This window comes from Panthera onca, chromosome D3, assembly GCF_046562875.1.
Source record: "Panthera onca isolate mPanOnc1 chromosome D3, mPanOnc1 haplotype 2, whole genome shotgun sequence".
Classification (NCBI taxonomy): Eukaryota; Metazoa; Chordata; class Mammalia; order Carnivora; family Felidae; genus Panthera; species Panthera onca.
The window spans coordinates 74,498,482-74,518,818 of record NC_138350.1 but is presented as its reverse complement, the minus strand read 5'-3'; the positions used below and the strand labels follow the sequence as shown (position 1 = coordinate 74,518,818).

At 35.0% G+C, this 20,337-nt stretch overlaps 1 protein-coding gene across 4 annotated transcripts in view; it reads left to right on the top strand.

Moving 5' to 3' along the window:
- The window catches only part of TXNL1 (thioredoxin like 1), a 33,085-nt gene extending 21,242 nt beyond the window's left edge, over positions 1–11,843 (top strand). Inside the window, exons 5-9 of one of the 4 annotated variants that reach the window (XM_060613938.3) lie at positions 542–611; positions 1,992–2,164; positions 5,343–5,447; positions 10,176–10,218; positions 11,609–11,843. In XM_060613938.3, the coding sequence (XP_060469921.1) occupies positions 542–611; positions 1,992–2,164; positions 5,343–5,447; positions 10,176–10,214 (387 nt within the window). In that variant the 3' untranslated portion in view covers positions 10,215–10,218; positions 11,609–11,843. The other 3 variants (XM_060613939.3, XM_060613941.3, XM_060613940.3) reach the window with 3 other exon arrangements.
- Positions 11,844–20,337: the final 8,494 nt, after the last annotated feature.

The window sequence follows — 20,337 nt, the reverse complement described above, 5'->3', positions numbered from 1 at the left end:
CTTCATATTATCAGATGATGTGGGTGCATGCTTGAAAAACCATCCTACAAAATGTTCAGCTTATATTCTAAAATATATAGTTTAATTTTATTTTACTTTGGGGATTTTGTTTAATTTTTTGGAAGGCAAAATGCTTGCCAGTTTACAGGTTACAAGATCTTAGGATCTTAGGCATTACCCACCCCCTCCTTTTTTATAGGCTCTACAGCCAAGGTGGGGCTCGAACTCACAACCCCTAAATCAAGAATCACATGATCCGCTGAGCCAGCAAGGATCTCCCCTTACGCATGTTTTTAGTTTAGTTTATTCCTTTAAATTTTGTCATCATTCCCGTATGTGAATAATAGATGATTGTGTTTCTCAAATGTCAGTCTAATTAAATTACTTTCAATTTACTGATTTTTTAATATTACATTGGTTTTGTGAAATGAGTTAAATATTTTCTGCCTTTGAATTAATCATTTTAACTCTACTTAGCTGTTGTGTATATTCAAGGTGTTCAAGAGCCCTTTTAAAATAAAACTTGTTATTTTCTTCACAGCTTCTCATTACTGTGGCATTTAATCAACCTGTTAAGCTTTATTCAATGAAATTTCAAGGGCCAGATAATGGTGAGTAGTGGGTAGCCCTTTAACTTTCTGCTCTGTGGATCTGTCAGCGCATTTTTAAAACTAATGAAATAATAGAGGTAGATATTCCTTGTGTTGGGAAAGAGTGAAATTGTTTCTGGAACAAAGGAAGGGGACAAATGAATGTGCAAATAAGGTAAGATTATTAGGAACTGATGAAACGACAAATTTTACCTTCTTTCTAAAATTTTTTATTTTAGAATTTAAGTTCCCCTCTTAATCTGAAAACAAAGGAACTCTTCCAATTCTTGTTCTGAAACTCCAGTTTCGAAGTAGCCATTTTTCGGGATCACAACTGGGAGAAATTTATTTCACACTCCTCCTATTACAGACGATAAAACTAAGGTTCTGTATCTTCCTGTTTGTGACCTATTAGTAGTTTCATCTTCTTTATATATTATGATACTGTAAACATGATTGTACAGACTTGGCATTTTTCTTTTTATTAAATAAAGAATTTTCCTTATTTATACTCCCTCTTTTTCCTGTTCTTAATTGATTTTTTTGGGAGGGGAGTCTTGGGGACTAGGACTTTTTTTCTGTTTTCTTTTTAATTGGGAGAAACAGTAGGCACCCTGTTTATCAGATAGCATTCCCTTCTCATTTGTTATTTTAAATGATTATGTATTAGTATTTTTCATTAATAAAATTATATCTTCTGGAAATACTCAGTATTTGTGAAAGCAGTTGCTATAGAGATGAGTAAGCAATATGAATATGTTAAGATTCCTTAACTAGCCACGAAGTAATGAGTTTTGGATTATACCCTGAGGTTAAAGGGACTAAGACATCCTATAAATGTGATCTAACCACTCAGCACATCTTAATCCCTAAGATGAAATTTGGCAATTTGTAGAATTAATTTCCTTTGAGCTAAATGTTGTCACTGGTAATGCTCTTCTCCTAAATAACAAATGTACCAATTGTTGGCAACTGCAAGACCCAGCTCAAATGTTAATTCCTTTTACGAAACTTTTTGTTAACCTGCGTGCATTGTCAGACTCTTTCCGCCTTCCCTGCGTCTCCTCATTAGTAGTGTTGCATTATTACAGAGTGTCTTTTATATTGAGGTCAAGAAGTCTGTGAATGTATATGTGTATGCATATTGTGCATGTGTGTTTCAATCTAATATTCTCAGTTCTTAGTATAAGGCTAGCAGGCCAAGAATACACTAGTAAATGTCTATTAAAAAAAAAAAAAGAATGTGAAAATACTCAGAATTTCTTAAAATTCCTGAAGATGCATGTAGGTATGTGCTTATATTTGAATGTGTATCTGGTTGTATAGACTGAACATAATGGTGAAACGAAGAAAGTATCGCAAGTTTGGTTTTACATTTAATTTTATTCTACCATTTTATAGGTCAGGGTCCTAAATATGTAAAAATTTTTATCAATCTACCCCGATCTATGGATTTTGAAGAAGCAGAAAGAAGTGAACCAACTCAAGCTCTGGAACTAACAGAGGATGATATTAAAGAAGATGGTATTGTCCCACTTCGTTACGTTAAATTTCAGAATGTTAACAGTGTAACTGTAAGTAGTATTTGAACTATATTTAATGGGTGTTTGGGTGACAGTTCATGCTATCTTCACTATCCTGGGTGATTCTAAATGATCCTTTAAGGTAGTTTTTTGTCCTCTTGATTTGAAATGAATGAAAAAATTTGAAATGAGTAATATAATGAGCTAATTAAATTTTCTTCTTTTAATTTATCTGTGTGTTCTGAAAAGGAAGGATAGGTTGATTTTTTTTTTTTTAATTTGTGAATATGTCAGTTACTTTGTATATTTGGCAGTTCTTATTAAAAGTTTGTTATAGACCATTTAGACTTAAACTGAAGATATTTGTACATAATCTTTCATACCTGGTAATGAGTGATGATTGAGTTGTAAAATCCAATTTACTTTTCTAGAACATACAGTTTTTAATAGTGTAGTGGTCATGATCTCAATACAGATGATTTTTTAAAAAGATACTTTTACATTACCTTAATTTACATTAAGTCAACTGCTTCTTAGCAGTTATTAATTGCTTTTCTGAATTATTGTAACGAAACCCAGCATATGTTCTCCCAACCACCTCCTTCTCCCTCCCAGCCCAGTCTTTCAGAGCAGGGAGTAGGAGGGTTAAAGGAGAATAGTGGAATGAATACCTATAAAAACAGTGGGAACCAGCACAGAGTCACTGAGAGCAAGTCGGGCCAAATTAATGTAATTTTCTTGATTTAATGAAATGATTCTGGTTTTTGTAAATTAGAAGAATGCTATAATGTGTTCATTTTAGGAGGTTTTCACTGGAGTTTCACAGAATGTTCTTAGTAGTAAGACGAAGGAAGGATTACCATTGAGATTTCAATATTTGGAATATTTTATCCAAATGAAATCGAAGAAAATGATTATATCAAACTAGAATATTGGTTATCAGATATTTTCCTGACCTACATTTGTACCATTACTACAATACCTGTTGCTTTATTTAGTGATAGAAGGGAGACATTTGTTTATTGGAAAAGCCCTTTCAACCCAAACATCCCGACCTAATCTCTGTCATTGAGAATCGCTATACATAGTTATCTTGTGATAGGCTCAAGTCTTTATGTACTGTGTCCTATCTCAATCAGACATGCTTATCAGTTTTTCGGTGATGAAATTGAAATCAGAATGACAGTTTTGATTGGAAAGGCTAAAGTAAGATGAATTTTAAAAGCAGTGAATATGAACTGTTGTGCCTTATAAGATTCAAAGAGCATTACAAGTAAATGGAGAGCTGGTTTAATAGTTGACCTATTATAGTCTTGGAATTTTTTTTTTAAACATTTATTTGTTTTTGAGAGAGAACACAAGTGGGGGAAGGGCAGAGAGAGGGCGACAGAGGACTCGAAGCAGGCTCTGCACAGACAGCACAGAGCCTGATGTGGGGCTCAAACTCATTAAGTTGAGCTCATGACCTGAGTCAAAGTCAGATGCTCAACCAACTGAGCCACCCAGGTGCCCCTATAGTCTTGGAATTTTTAATTGATAAGCTTGGTTTGAGATGAATCTCTGCTTGCCTATAAATACCAAAAACTAATTCCATCAGAGGATGAAAGAAATATGTTGTCTAAATCAAGAGAGGCAAAATTCTTTTCCTTTTTTTAATGTTTTATTTATTTATTTTAGAGAACCCACACCTGTGTGTGAGCAGGGGAAGGGCAGAAAGGGGGGTGGGGAGAGAATCCTAAGCAGGCTCTGTGCTGTTAGCACAGAGACCGACACGGGGCTCAGTCTCCATGAACCGTGAGGTCATGATGAGCCGAAATCAAGAGTCGGATGCTAAATTGACTGAGCCACCTAGGTGCACCTAGAGAGGCAATATTCTTAAGTAGACAGCATCTAGAGTAATGTGTTTTTTAAAAAAAATACTACTTGGCAATGAGAAAGAATGAAATCTTCATTTGCAACAACGTGGATGGAACTGAAGGGTATTATGCTAAGTGAAATACGTCAGAGAAAGTTATCATGTTTTCACTCATGTGGAATTTGAGAAACTTAACAGAAGACCATGGGGAAAGGAAGGGGAGAAAATAATTTCAAACAAAGAGGGAGGCAAACTATAAAAAACTCTTAAATATGGAGAACAGACTGAGGGTTGATGGGCGTGGTGAGGAGAGAGGGGAAAATGAGTGGCATTGATGGGCATTGAGGGAGGGCACTTATTGGGATGAGCACTGGTGTTGTATGTAAGCAGTGAATCATGGGAATCTATTCCTGAAACGAGCACACTGTGTACACTGTATGTTAGATAACTTGACAATAAGTTATATTTAGAAAAAAAAGAAAAAAACTCCAGCTTAGCCATTCAAACACACACACACACACACACACACACACACACACACACACACAGAAAATCCAATATATTGAAAAAGTTGAAAAAGCATCTGTGAGTAAAGCTGCTGTCTACTATCATGCTGAAGGGAGTTTTTAAATAGAAAGTATAAAGAGTCGGGGTGCCTGGTGGCTCAGTTGATTAAGCAGCCAACTCTGGATTTTGGCCCATGTCATGATCTCACGATTCGTGAGTTTGAGCCCCGTGTCGGGCTCTGTGCTGACAGCACGGAGCCTGCTTGGGATTTCCCTCTCTCTCTGCCCCTCCCTTGCTCTCTCTCTCTCTCTCTCTCTCTCTCAAATAAATTAATTAAAAAATGTAAAGAGTCAAGCTTAATAAAATATGCAGGCTATAATATAGTGTAATTTTAGGAGCAGATTTCCAATATTTTTTCTTTTAATATTTTAGGAAATAGAATGAATGGATGAGTATCAGAAAATAGCTGCAGAGACTTTCCTCAGTCAGAAACTAATTTTCATAAAATTTCAACAGCAGTCTGTCCTCTGTAATGAATTTCATACTCTTTCATCATTCTCTCTAAAGAGTTTAAGTGTGACTCCTCCACACCATGACACTAACTTATCAGGAACTTCTATATGTAGGTGTCTTGCTGTGACATCCTGGAGAAGGTGAGGCCAGCAGGGCAAACAGTGGAATTCGTAGTCCCCCAGGAGTAGTAGTCTAAGTGTAGTTTGGATTAGTCCTTCCAAGAGTGGGAGGTATTTTTATTAATAATCTAACAAAACCAGTTAAATTTAAAGCATGTATATGAAAAAAGGATTACAATCATTAATATAAAAAATCTTTTTTTTTTTTTTTTTTTTTTTTTTTGGTTGGGGGTAGATATTTGTTCAGTCCAATCAAGGTGAAGAGGAAACAACAAGAATTTCATATTTTACTTTTATTGGTACACCAGTCCAGGCAACAAATATGAATGACTTCAAACGAGTAAGTTTATTTAATTGGTATTTAGGGAAAGTAAAAATATAATTTTAAAGAAATAATTTCATTAAGATCAAAATCATACCATGTCATGATATTTGGGGTTAAACTAGAACAGTAGGTTCTTCTAATCACATTTTTGATATCTAACTAAAGGATATTTCTAATAAAATTAAGTCCTACTGATACAGTATGTATTAGTAAATGGTATCCAAATAAGAGGGTGAAAATATTTCCTGAACATAGCATAATGTACAGAACTGTTGAATCTAATATAACATTGTGTATCAGCCATACTTCATATTAAGATCCCTAACTGTAATGAAGTAAAAGATAAATAAAAGGAAATTAATTTAAACCTAAACCAAACTAAATAAATGTTTGGTTGTAGAAAGTAGTTAGGAATAATGTCAAAATAGGAGTAAGTTAAAATCATTATTATAAGTGAATTTTTGAGAATTTTGCTGATATTAAGATTTTGATTATATAGTTTCTGATGAAAACATTTAAAATCACGTGAATAATTTTAATCAAAAAGTTTTACTACACTGGGATGCTTTTAAACCTGTGCGCTGAAGACCACATTGCATAAGCAAATAAATTTTCAGTGAACAGGCAGATTGTATATGTATGTATGTGTGTATGTTTTTGTTTTATTTTGTGAACGCAGTCCTAAGGTTTGCAAAGAATTTGGAACATGTATGGGGACCCTTAGGAATGAGAACATTTTGTACATTCGTGGAACTGCTGCTACTTGCTTCCTTAGGGTGACTCCTAAGATCTTACAACCACAGATCAGGGCAGTGCCACCGAGAGCTTGATCAGAACAGAACCCCGTAGCCGTACACAGATTAAGTGCAGCAGCACAGGAGATGGAGGTATCACTGTGTTTCCGATGGATCCTTGGCAGCCGTCTAGAAGGGGAAGTGAGTGTAAGGAGGTCATTATATGACAGGAGGTTTCCCCAGGACTGCCAGTGCCTGGAGGAAGAGGTGTTCTGCTGAGCGATTTCGACTCCTGTTTGGGGACCTGAAGCCATGGGGCACCCTGAAAAACTCTTATTCTTTTTGATGGGATCTACAGATCTAATTTTAATTCAGTTACAGAAAAATTCATGAAACTGCGTCATTGTGGATAAGCTTATAAAATTGTATGCCGTTTTTACAAAATTGATAACCTTGACCATAGATCTTTTAACTGGTCATTTTCGACTACTATATCTTCCTGTCTCATAACATAATTAACTTTTGGGAGCTGTAGGACACTTATGTACTTAGACCTGTCGTGTCAGATGTTTGACATATGTGTAATGACAGGTCAGAAGAAGCAGAGATTAAACATCTACATTTTATGATATGAGATATGCTGTACTGGGAAAATGTGTGAGCACCAAAGACATTTTGGCTGCCTGCTTTGTTACTTTGCCTGTTTGGATTAAATGCCATTGGATTTGGCTTTAACTGCCTTGCATAGTTTGTTTTTAGCTTAATTCCTTCGTAAGATCTACTCTAAGCCATATTATTTCCTCATACCATTAATTCAGTTCAGGTTCCCTGCTTTTCACCTCAGCTCATGCTATTTGATTTCTGTTTTTTTTCTGTAAGTAACCACTGCTCCATCTTGACCATCTTACCAGCCTGTCCTTCAGTCAAGTTTTCTAATGTGCATTAATAGTTGTCCATCTAAGAATCTGTCTCCACTTGTTTGGTTTTAACATCCTCCCTTTCCTAATATCCTCCCTCTCCTATGCCTTCTAGCCTGGTTCCTCTCTCTCTCTCTCTTTTGACTTACCAGACTACATGTTTTGGACTGTCTTTAGGCTAGCAAAGGTGTTAGATTTTTCTTGCTTGAGAGTATTTGTGTTTGTTATGTAATTTGGCTATGTGTTCATTTAGCTAAATACCTTATAGCCTTATTTAACGTTACTGTAGAGCAGTAGTTCTCAAACTTTTTGGTGTCAGGACCCTTTTACACTATTAAGTATTATTGAGGACCAGAAAGAGCTTTTGTTAATGTAGGCTATATCTAATATTTACCCTTTAAGAAACTGAAACTGAGAAATTTAAAAATTATTTATTTATAAATAATAAACTCATTATGTGTTAACACATATAATATTTTTAAGTTACATATTTTCCAAAATAAAAACCAATTTAGCAAGAAGAGCATTGTTTTCTGCTTTACAAATTTTTTTATCGTCTGGCTTCATAGACCCCTCTCATTCTCTGCCTATTTCTCCATTTAGTCAGGTTTGCCACGACAGGTCATGTAGCCTCTGGAAAACTCCATTGTACGCTTGTAACACAATGAGAGTTAAGAAGGCAAATAACAATTTAGCATTATTTTGAAAATAGTTTTGACTTTGAACACTCCCTGAAAGGGTCTCGGGGACCATCAGCCTAGATTGCACTGAGAACCGCTTCGAGAATAATTTAATACTGTCATGGACTCCTTTCTTGGTGTTTGTCCCTTGCTTTTAATGTTTGATAAATTTGAATTGGTTGAACGATTTTCTTATTTGTGTATATTAATATTACATTTCCTTTTAATAGTTTCTGAATGAGACTTGTGTCATTCATTGAATTGTTCCTCAAAAGTAAGCTAATATTTCAGTGCTTTTGGCATGATGCTAGGACATCAGTGTAGGAAAATTGCAATAAAATTTGGCCATTTTAGATTTTGTCTTGATGAGTCGCTTACTAAAAATTGCAAGTGACTTTTGTTTCTAGAAAAGGAAATGGTAGATACATGGTATAGCACTTGTCCCTGTAGTACTACTCCATGTGTGATCATAGTCCCTGTCATAACGAGTTTATATTCTTAAAGGAGAATGCACGAACATTTGAAAAGTTAATCAAAATTAATCAAAGCTTAAGTTCAAGTCTCTTCCTGTACAGAATAGTCTCATACTTTCCTAGCCCAGTGATACTTCCTCTTTCCCAAGAATGTCTAGGAAAGGAATGAGAATGTTTTGTGGAGGAAGAGGGTCTTGAACTAAACTGGGAGTAGATATGGATAGAGGAAAAGATAGCAGTGGGCACTCCAGGGAGAATGGAAAATAAGAATTTGGGCATGAAAATGGAAAGGTGCAGGACTTTGTTTAGGCAGTCTGAATTTCAAAGGGATTACATATAGTAATTAGAATTTAAAATTTCAAAATAGATTTGGCATGTATTTTTATCAGCACAGAGAGGAACGTTTTGATACTTTGTGTAGTGAAAAGAGCTACATAAAATGGTTTAAAGAATGATAAAATAGAATTGTTTTGCATTTTCAGTTTACATTTTTATGTTGTGTGAGTTGTTTCTAGATAATTTTAGTTTTCAGAGTGTCATTGATCTTCTCCTTATGTCCCTAAGATGACAGAAGCTAAGGTAATACTGATGAATCTTGGATGTTGGATAGAAATCTTAGACCACCTTGCATGTTATTACAACTTTAAAGGTTATACTTGTAGGATATTGTAGACTAGCACACATCTCCCACTTGTCTGTTTTTGGCTATTATAGGCATTGTACACACATTATAATATGCACTTGGGCTATTTGTTGTTGTAAATGGATTTTTTGTGTTGCAGCATGAAAAGCTTGCCATCTTAATTGGAAGTAGATATTTTCTTTACTAAACTATGCTCTATACATGGATTGCTTTATTTTAATACAAAAGTAATAACATATAAGCGGACAAAATGAGCAAAATTGAAGGGGCTTCTGCTTCTTAGGGAATGAGGTGCATGTGAAAAGCAGAGGTTTTCTATCACTGTAATAAAAATAGACTTCTAAACTGGCCATTCACCGTATCAGCTATTTTTGTAACATTTCTGTCTGTTTATTTTTCAGCTTTTTTAATGCAACTCAAATGAACTAAAAACAGAAGATTTTTAAAAATGAAGTAATATAAAGATTGACCTTATCTCACCCTACTCCCCTCCTTGCTTCTCTGCTCATCCATATAGCACCTGTCTGCTCTCACCCTTCCCATGTTCTCGCCATTGTTGGTGCAAGATTTCTACAGCTTCCATCATCTGGATCAGCCTTCTTGTTACCTAGATTTCCTCAACCATCTCTTTCTTCAAGTCTTATTCTAGCCATGCTCTGTTGGCCTTCTGTTTTGGTTTTTATTTTGGGCTTGCAACTAGGTGCTTTAATTTCATTATTATACCATGTTGCTCCCCTGACTTTTACTTTTTTTACTTTCTCCTATCTCATATTTCATTTTTGTACTACATTTTGAGAAATAATATTGCAATAAAATGTTGTTAGTAATGCTTTCAGACTTAACTAGTAGTTGGTTTTAATCCAATCTAAGGTTTAAATTTTATTTTTTGGGAACTGTAGAATCATTTTGAAAATCAAATAAGAATAGTTTCATATGTTTCTTTTATACTAGTACTAGCATAATATATTGATTAGTATAATAGGTTGCTTGTCTTTACCCAATGGAACTGTAGCCCCAAAGGCTTTTTGCTGGGTAATTATGGGCACGTTCTCTGCTTTGCCAACCCAAGTGAGCTCAAGGCGTCGAAAGACGGACTGAATGTTAGGCTGGGTTAAACTATTCACATAGAAGATCAATGGACTCTTTACTGAATAAATATTTTCGACACCTAATTTTGATGTACCTAGACTATTGTTTGAGGTGTAATATAAACACTTAAAAATGAATAAAAGAGCTTCTTTATGTTTTGGGGTGAGAAAATCCATATTGGAATGCTGAATTTCTTCTTTTTTACAGAGAATACACATTGGCAAGTTGAGAGTTATCAACCTGTGAAACAGTATGCAGATTTGTGTCTTCCACTGTATCACATCTGCTAAAATTTTAATTTTTAATATTAGTTGTTTTTGTTTTCTTTTGCTTAATCTAATAGCTCTGTGTTTTGTGTGTTCCCCAGTGATAATGATGATCAATAATGCTTTCAGTGTTTATATGCTTAAATTCATTTGTGATACAGATAGTGCCAGCTCCCCTTCTTTCTTAAGAAGGCTCCCCTTGGCCCTGAATTTTTTTTACTCTTATCCACATACTTTTACGAGACTGTCTCTTTAGCATTTTTATGGCTTTTTAGGCTAACACATGGTTTTTGTAGATCAGAGAGGAGATCTTTTAAAGTAATAAAAGTGGTTTTCCTCAAGGTCAGGAAAAGAGCATGTTTAACATCATATGATTGAGAATGAAGTGGGTTTTTATAATCTTCTCTCATGAATGACACTGACCCAGCCATGTTCCATTTTAGACCAGGCATGTACAGAAGACCTTTATGAATTTTGCTTGATTCAGACTACCGTTAGGAACAGAATCAATTTAAAATATGAAAATTACACTTATAAATGTACATAGAAATCTTGTATACAAATATATACTCATTAGCTTGCAATTGCATTCCTTCAGTGGCGTTTCTGCTATGAGAATACATTATCTAATGATAAATTACAGGTTTTAAGTAAATTATTTGCTTAAAACTTAGTTGTAGAACTTTCCCACAGAGGTTTTGTTTGCTAGCACTGTTGGTAGAAACCTAGTTTATTCTTACATTTTTATGCTTCCACATTTGTAGCAAGTAGGCCCTCCAGTAGAGAATTTTCCTAATAATTGACAGAAACAAGATTTATTCTTTATGTTTTTTATAGTACATTTGTGGCAGCCAGGGTTTTTTTAAAAATAGAAACTAGGCAAAACTAGCCATTTTTAATCTGTTTTCATTGCAAATCTACATATTGAGAGAAAGTCTAGAAACCTGTCATCTTGGGCATTTAGACATAAGTTTAGCATACTCTTTTAATTCTAGAGTATTTTGTGATCGACATTTGATTTCTAATTGCCTAAAAATAGGTTGCCAAATATAGTTCACTCATAAAGCGTCATCCTTTTATTAACTTCTCTAAACTGTCAACCTTGTTTTGAAAAATTGCATTACTTTTCCTTTAAACAGTGTGGGAAACCAAAATAGCCTGCATGTGTTTTATTTTTAATTCCTTGAGGCTGGGAGGAAAGGGACGGTCACAGTGTGCTTCAAACAATGAAAATACACTGCATGCCAAAATAAAATGGAGGGACAAAAATTAATACCAGGTTTTAAAGATGAGTACCTGTTAGTAATATTTTGAAAATAACACATACTTCTAAATGAATAAGATGTACATGTAAAGTTATTTTTGTTTTTCTAGGTAGTTGGCAAAAAAGGAGAAAGCCACTAAGGTACAAAAGACACTGGAAGAGCATATTGCAATCAGATCTACAGCTCCTGGATAATTGCTTGATTCTCGCCAGAGACTGTCAATATTCCCTTCATTGCCATTACCAATAAATCATTGCTTTTGTTCGGATGGTATCACTAGTGTTTTTATTGTAATCTTGATACATGGAGTTGTAAATAAAAGTCACTACTTTTGCCAAGCTTAATTTTTGTCATTTTAAATAAGTATTTTCTCTTTTCATTTATTTGAAAATTGGCACACTTCTGATTTTAGAAGGGACTTACGTGTCTGCTAGTATATTGATTGAAAGCTAGTTTCTTTCTATAGGGGAGCAAGACTGTTTTATTAGGGAATTAAGGAGTACATGTGTGCTCATGTACACACACAGCAAGTGATTTTGATAAATGGACTTAGAACAGCTAAGTATGGTAAAATGAGTACTAACTCATGTTTATTAAACATTTGGGTATCTGAGCCATAGAAATTGCTCAAGTTACAACCTACTAGAAATAAGTTTAATGAGATTTAACTGTTCTCACCTAAAACTGTTAATGGGACCACAGATTTTAATCCCTTCTGGATGACCTTTAAAAATTTGAGTCAGCCATTTTCTTTACTAATAGAGGTATGTTGAAATCTGACCATGGGGGAAAATACAGTACTGTGAGTTCATGCAGCAACAGGAATTAATATTTTTAATCAAGTATTTATTAACTACAAAAAAGATAGTGTGTTAATATACAGAGAATGGGATCGAAGGTTGTAAGTGAATTGGCCAAATAATACGTTTGAAAGGTGTTTCACAAAAGGCTAGCAAAACAAAACATGTTACTACTTTTTTTATGTATTAAAACTAATCTAGAAAGTATGGTACATTTAATATTTTAATTTCTCTGTTTTTAAAATTAAATTTTAATTTTAACTTCTGAATATTAAAAATTCAAATGTTTGAAAGAGTACATAGACTATTAATTTTGATTCAGTTAATACCTTTGAGGGCATTTTTGTCTAGAAATATGGTTCAGATAGCATTTTGCCTTTGGGAGACCAATGTATACATGTTTATGAAAAAATTATGCAGAAGTTTTGTGTTAAAACAGTCACTTTCTAAAACCCCAGTGTCATTAGATAGTGTTTAGTTCCTTTGTATGTAAGCACATTAACTGGTCTGTGGTAATGTCTATATTTCTTATGTACTCATAGTTATTACATTGCCTTGAGCTGAGTAGGGAAAGTGCAAGAAATAAAAGTTTATAACATTCCTTAATATAGAGCATCTCAGATTAATCACGTCTGAAATTAGAGATATGATTAAGAACAAGTTTTGTTTGACATTTTGTATACTTTTTTGGGTAATTGTTAAAGTGCCTCATCTTAAGTATTGCTGACCTCATCATCCTGTTTATACTTGACAGTTTGAAAACCCAGTGAAAGTAATTTCATATTTGTAAAGGATTGGGATCAGATTTACGTTGTTTGTGTGATTCTTCTATAACAACTGGTTGCATTATACAAACATTCCATGATTATTCAAATTGTAAATAGTGAAAAATGAATGTTTGTAGGTAACTATAACATTTCACTATGGGAAGTTTTACAAATAAACATACGTAGTTGACATTACTTAAATCACCAAGCTGAAATGCTATTTTCTCCTAAAACAGTATGTGTGTGTGTGTATACACACACGTATATACATATATATTACATATATATACACTGAATTTTGCAGATGAATAAAAGGAGCATTTGAAAAATGTAACGCTAGTTATTTTAACCAAAACCATCCCTGAGATAGTGTTTTCTAGAAAACTAATATTAGGTTTATTATTTTTTTTTAAAGATTTACCTGTTTTCAGAGAGAATGCCTGAGTGGGGGAGGGGCAGAGAGAGAGAGAATCCCAAGGAGACTCTGCGCTGTCAGCACAGAGTCCGATGCAGGGCTTGAACCACGAACTGTGAGATCATGACCTGAGCCGAAGTCAGACACTTAACCAAATGAGCCACTCAGGCGCCCCTAATATTGGGTCTATTGTTTGTTTTGTCAGACATAGTAGAAAAAACAAAAACACCCCAAAAAACTTTTCCCTTGATTTTGCATATTATATTGCACATCAGGATGCATTATCTGATTTGAAACAATAATGAAATAATCCATAATAGAAACAAAAATATTTTGAGTACAGAGTCTTGCAGCATAAGGCTGAGATCAAGGGTAACCTCTTGTGTCCATGGCGGACTTTTATGATCTATTTTGGCCAAAGCATCCCCCAGTCTCATTGTACTGGAGGTAGCTTCTTAATCTGTAGGAGTTGACAGGTGAATTGAAACCTGTCTTCCATCTTTGTCTCAAGACTCGAGGATCTATACTATAGTTTTGGCAGTGTTCACAGGGGTGCTAGTATTGCATATTTGGCCTCAGCACTTTATTTATGGCTGCTATTTAAAAGAATTTTTTTTAACATTTATTCATTTTTGAAAGAGCACGCAAAGGGGGGGGGGGTGGCTAGAGAGAGAGAGGGAGACACAGAATCTGAAGCAGCTCCAGGCTCCGAGCTGTCAGCACAAAGCCTGACGGGACTTGAACTCACGAACCGTGAGATCATGACCTGAGCCAAAGTCGGCCGCTCAACCGACTGAGTCACCCAGGCGCCCCTATGGCTGCTGTTAATACATACCTGAGATGGAGGGTAGGAGGCTTTTTTACCTAAAACGGTTCAGCAGATCTTCTCATGTTCCTCTTAATGTCTAAAATAAATCTTTAATTCTGAAATAAGAAAGCACTGGAGTAAGTTAGGCAGTTTGAACCATCTCCTTTGTAAGCGTTAAGAAAATGAAAGAACTTTAGGGCTTCCCTGTTGCTTGTATTAACATTTATAGGCTTCAAATTGGTATATTGGGTTTTGTGTGTATTATATATATGGAATTGGTCTTTTCTAACCTTAGATAATTTTTTTGAATGAAAAGTAACAGAATAAGAAATCCACTCACTGAACAGTAAAGGGAAACCTTGAAGGAACATTGCTTTCACTTGGCTTTTAACACCGTTACTAGAGGTGTTCTGCAGTTCTCAAAGTTTTCTACATGTATGTTCTATAACATACATATAGCATGTTTGTTAGGCAAATGAATTTTAAAATACTGAATCTTTTATTCCCCATTTAAGCCTATATTGCTTAAGGAAGAGTATTGATGTCATTTTAAACATCTTCGCTTTGTTTTATTTTTAGATCAATACTTTGTTTTCTACATGCTCAGCACTGTAAGTGGGCCGAGTGGAGATTTTACAGGTGAATAAGTTACCTTTAAACCTTGTGACCCATGCAAAATTACTAGTTGGGAGAATGTGTAACTAAATTGTATCCATAAAATAACTTTAGAATTTGGATATACTACTAAAATTATAGATACCATACATAATACTAAAATCTTACGATACGTAACCCTAGGCTTGCTAGAGTATATTTCCTTCTTCTACACTTGCTATGCTTCTCTGTGAGAAGAGGAAGTTTATTTAGGAATTAAATCTGGTAGGTTGAATAGAGAACTAGTTGTGAAAATGTGATTTGTTGATTTATGCTTGGACATGCATTTGAGCTACTGGCCTGTTATGCTACTTTGGAACAGGATCCTTGGAGTTTGAATCTCTGCCTCCCCTACTTGTGAGCTGTGTCACCTTGAACATGTAACATACTAGGAGTTTCAGGTCCTCCTGTGTAAAAGTGGGAACATTACCTCTTAGGCTGGTTATGAAGATGAAATGTGTGTTACTTTGTATCTCCAGCGAGGGTGAGTGTTTCTTCTGTACCCAACTGTCCTGTCTCACTGCCACTACTTTGTAAAGGCTGTCGTTTCTTGGGAGGCATAATGCAGAGGCCTCCTAAATGTTTCCTGGCTTCTGAGCTGGCCTCTGTAAGGTGTCCTCCATATGGCTGCTAGTTACCTTTCCTTTTTGAGGTCTTCATAATGTGATCTCTCAGCCTTCTACCTCACCCCTTCATTTCCATCTGCTGCACGGCACTAGCAGTTATGAGAATGTACCTTGATATCTAATGCCTTTCTCTGACCTAACTGGTCCACCTGATGAACTTCTGCTTATCTAGGAGGCTCAGTCGAAGCAAAACTGATAGTGGTAACACAATGATTGTATGCCTCCTTTGCTGCCATACCATCCTGTGGTTATTTCGTCCTGGTACTTAGCAGGCAACATTGTAGTTATTTGTAGTCTCATTTGCTCTACTAACTTAGAAGCAGTCATGCAAGGATTTTTCCCTATTACCAGACCAAAGTCACTTTGATCTCTGTCACCAGTAAACAACAGTGAACAAATTCTCAGGATCCAAGAAGAGAGATGCTTGAGGTCTGAGAGACTAGGAAACTTCAGAGTAAGGTAAGGAAGAGAATCTCACAGTAGTAAAGGAAAAATGCATATTTGGTAGAATGCACACGATTTATGTGCCATCTTGCTGGAAGAGCCAAGTAGAGACCATGACCGGAAGCTCCTATTGTCCTGTCAAAGAGATCAGACTGTTCTTAGTTTATGGGAGGAGGAAGGTAGTAGAGAGAGGAGCCCACACTGACAGGTGGGTCACGTTTACAACTGGATGTAGAAGTACTGGTTCTGAGGAAAAGCAGCAAGTTTGGAGGGGAAGATGAATATGGCTTTTGCCGTAGCAATATATCTGAAATGCTTTTTCGGCTTTCCGGTGGAGATGTCTCGTAGGTTCACAGGCGGGAATGTGGTTTTAGAGCCTAGGGCTAGAGATCGGGAACTAGGAGTCATTTAGGTGATGAAAATGAAAATAGGTATATGAATGGGAGTATCTAGAGAGAATGTAAAGGGGAAGAAGAAAAGTGGCAAATACTAGGGAATATGAATAAATCTTAAGGAATTAGAAGAGGAGCCTGAAAAGCAAAGTATTCATCAGGAATGTAGAAGGGATCACAGGAGGAGTCAGTAAAACGGTGTTAAATGAATTCAAGAGGGAGTAAGTCATCGTTATATGTAGAAATATTGAAATTGGTAGGCCTATCCAATTGTCAACCCATTAAGTTGTGGAAACAATCTTTGTAGTGCTTAATTATTAGAACCATTGATTATATTAATAATCTTATGGTTGAAGGGGGAGTCAGCAGACAGGACGATTCTGAAACCCTTCTGGCAAAGAAATTTAGAAGCTTTCATAGTCTACCATTGAACACAGTTTTACATGACAATTAGCAAGGCGTAGTGATTGATGGCAACATTCCATAAGAGAATATGAAACACTGCTTTGAAGTTGTCATTAAAGGCTTTAGTTCTTATAATCAGGTGCCTTTTTTCCTGTTTTGTTTGTAATTGTAAATTTTGTCCCAGCTGTCATTCTAGAATGTTATTTCATGACTACTTTCATTCTCTTAAAAGTTCCTTATTTCACAGAGATAATTCCTCTGTCAGACTCCTGGATGGGTCATTTAGGTTTCTTAGTAATTAAGGCTTGTAATTTTATAGGGTAGTATTGAATGCATACGTTGTTAAAATCACTGTTCTGAGTTTTTGAGTAATATAGAATTTCTTCACTAGATCCTTGTAGTATCCCTGACTGACCTTACAGACCAAGGATAGTAAAAATAGTGTTGCTGTTTCATTTATTTCCCTGGCCACATAATTCTCTCAAAGGAGTCAGCACACTGACAGTATTAGGAATGTTTCTGCATGAGTTCAGCTTTAACTGCAGGTAACTTTTTCAGTTTTAAGATGAGTATTTAGGGGCACCTGGGTAGCTCAGTCAGTTCAGTGTCTGATTTTGGCTCAGGTCATGATCTCACAGTTTGTGGGTTCGAGCCCCTTGTCGGGCTCTGTGCTGACAGCTCAGAGCTTGGAGCTTGCTTCGGATTCTGTGTCTCCTTCTCCCTCCACCTCTCCCCCCTCATGCTCTGTGTCTCTCTCCTTCAAAAATAAATAAACATTAAAAAATGTTAAAAAAAAATAATAAAGATGAGTGAGTATTTAACTCAAAAAGGACAATGGCAGGGAGCCTGGGCATAAGTGGATAGGCCAGTTCAAACCACTGGGATAGGCTTGTGCAGAAGTTAAATTGGTGTCTGTTAAAAGGTAAGGTGAATTGGTGTCACTTCATCTGAGTTTTGACTGAGGCTAGCAACTGCAAGGGGAGGATATTTGGATGTTCACATTTTGGTTTTCTTAAAACAGTTTTTTTTTTTTTTCCTGGAACTTAAGAATTCTTAATCCACAATGTAAGAGGAAGCTTTTGCTTTGTTGCTTATGAAATATGGAATCCATTGAATCTGGGAAATGCTAAAAATTTTGGTCCAACAACTTGCTTTTCAGAGTACCCTACTGCAATTGTTACTGGGACTCTAATATATGTATGGCATTTCAGGAATTAGCTGTTTCTACGGACATATAATTCTATCATGCTTGTTGAAAATAATGAACTGTATGAGCCTATTTCTGGACTCTCCATTCTATTCCATAGATCTGTTTGTCTACTGTTATGTGACTAGTACATTGTCTTGATTACTTGAGCTTTGTAGTGTATCTTGAAGTCAGATAATATAATTCATCCAGCTTTCTTCTTTTTTTTTAATGTTTATTTATTTTTGAGAGAGAGAGAGAGAGAGAGAGACAGACAGACAGACAGACAGACAGTGGGGGAGGGCAGAAAGAGAAGGAGACAGAATCCCAAGCAGACTCTGCGGCCAGCAGTGCAGAGCCCAATGCAGGGCTCGAACTCACGAACCATGAGATCATGACCCTGAGCTGAAACCAAGAGTTGGATGCTTAACTGACTGAGCCACCCAGGTGCCCTAATCCAACTTTCTTCTTAATCCAGATTTTTTGTTGCTGTTATTCTGGATTCTTTGCATTTTCACTTCAGAATCAGTTCATCAATTTCTTAAAAAAAAAAAAAAAAGCTTTATGATTTAGATCTCATTGAATGTAACATCTTAACAATATTAAGTCTTCCAATCTATGAACAGTATATATATATATATGTGTATATATATATATATATATATATATATATATATATACACACACACACACACACACGTATATATACACACACACACTCACACACACACACAATATCTCCATTTATTTAGATCCTCTTTAATTTCTCAAGCCAGAACTTAATAGTTTTCCATATGGAAGCCCTTCTTTCATTACTAGATTTACTGTCAGCTATTTGATGTTTTTGACATTATTGCAGATGGAATTTTAAACATTTTATTTTCCAATTGTTTGTTACTACCGTAGAGTAAAACTGTTAATTTTTGTATATTGACCCACTAGTGTTGGCACTTTCATGAACTCTTTATGGGTTCTAGTAGTTTTTTAATGGATTTCTTGTGATTTTCTATGTAAACAATCATCATATGCAAATAGAGACAGTTTCAATTATTCCTTTCCAGACTTTATCTCTTTCCTTTTTTTGCTTTATTGCATGGCCTAGGGATTTTAGTATAATGTTGAATAGAATTAGTGAGTAAACATCCTTGCTTAAATTCTTGATCTTAGGGGGATAGCATTTAGTGTTCACCATTAGTATTAGTCGCAGATTTTTGAACAATGTCCGTTATTAACTTGGTGAAGTTCCTTTCTATTTCTTATTTGCTTGAATTTAAACATAGCACAAATGGGTGATAGATTTTGCCAAGTACTTTTTCTGCATTACTGAGATGATTATGCATGTGTCCTTCTTTATTATTTTAATATGGTGAATAATATAAATAGATTTTCAAATGTTAAACCAACCTTGCTTTTCTTGGATTAACTGCACTTAGTCCTGATGTATTATTATTTTCATATGTTGCTGGATTAAATTAACTAAATTAGTTTGCTGAGGCTTTTTTGTGTCTATACTTGTGAAGGATATTTTTTTTACTCTTCTTATGTTATAATTTCTTTGTCAGTTTCTAATATCAGGATTATGCTGGTTATTGTTTAAATGTGCAGTAGAACTCACTAGTTTTTTGTGGAATATATATATATATATATATATATATATATATATTTTTTTTTTTTTTTTTTTTTTTTTAATTTAATTTTAGAGAGAAAAAGAGAGTGCATGGGTGAGAGGGGCAGAGGGAGAGAAAGAGAGTATCTGAAGTAGGCTCTACCTTCAGCACAGACCTCGGCATAGGGCTCAAGTCCACTACCCAGGGATCATGCCTGAACTGAAATCAAAAGTCAACTGAGCTACCCAGGCGCCCCTAGTGGAATATTTTTAAATATTTATTCGATAGATACTAGAATTATTGAGCTTTTCTATATCACTCTGTGTCCACTTTGGTAAATTTTATTCCAAGGAATTTATTTTTCATTTAAGTTGTCATATTTAGTAAAATAAAGTTTTTCTTAATATCCCCTTGTTACCCTACAATGCCTGAAAGATCTATGTAGACCTTTTGCATTTCCGTTATTGGTAATGTTTTTTCTTTCTCTCTTTTTTGTAAAACCATCTTGCATTGGGGTTATACATTTTATTAATCTTACCAAGAATGAATTTTGGCTTTGTTATTTTTTAAATTTTATTTCTTTATACACTTCTCTTTATTATTTCCTTATATCTACTTAATTTGTGTTTAATTTGCTCCTTTTTTCTACCGTTAATATAAAAACTTTGATCATAAATTTTCTTTTCTAATATAAGCATTTAAAACTATAAACTTCCTGCTAAGCTGTGCTTCAG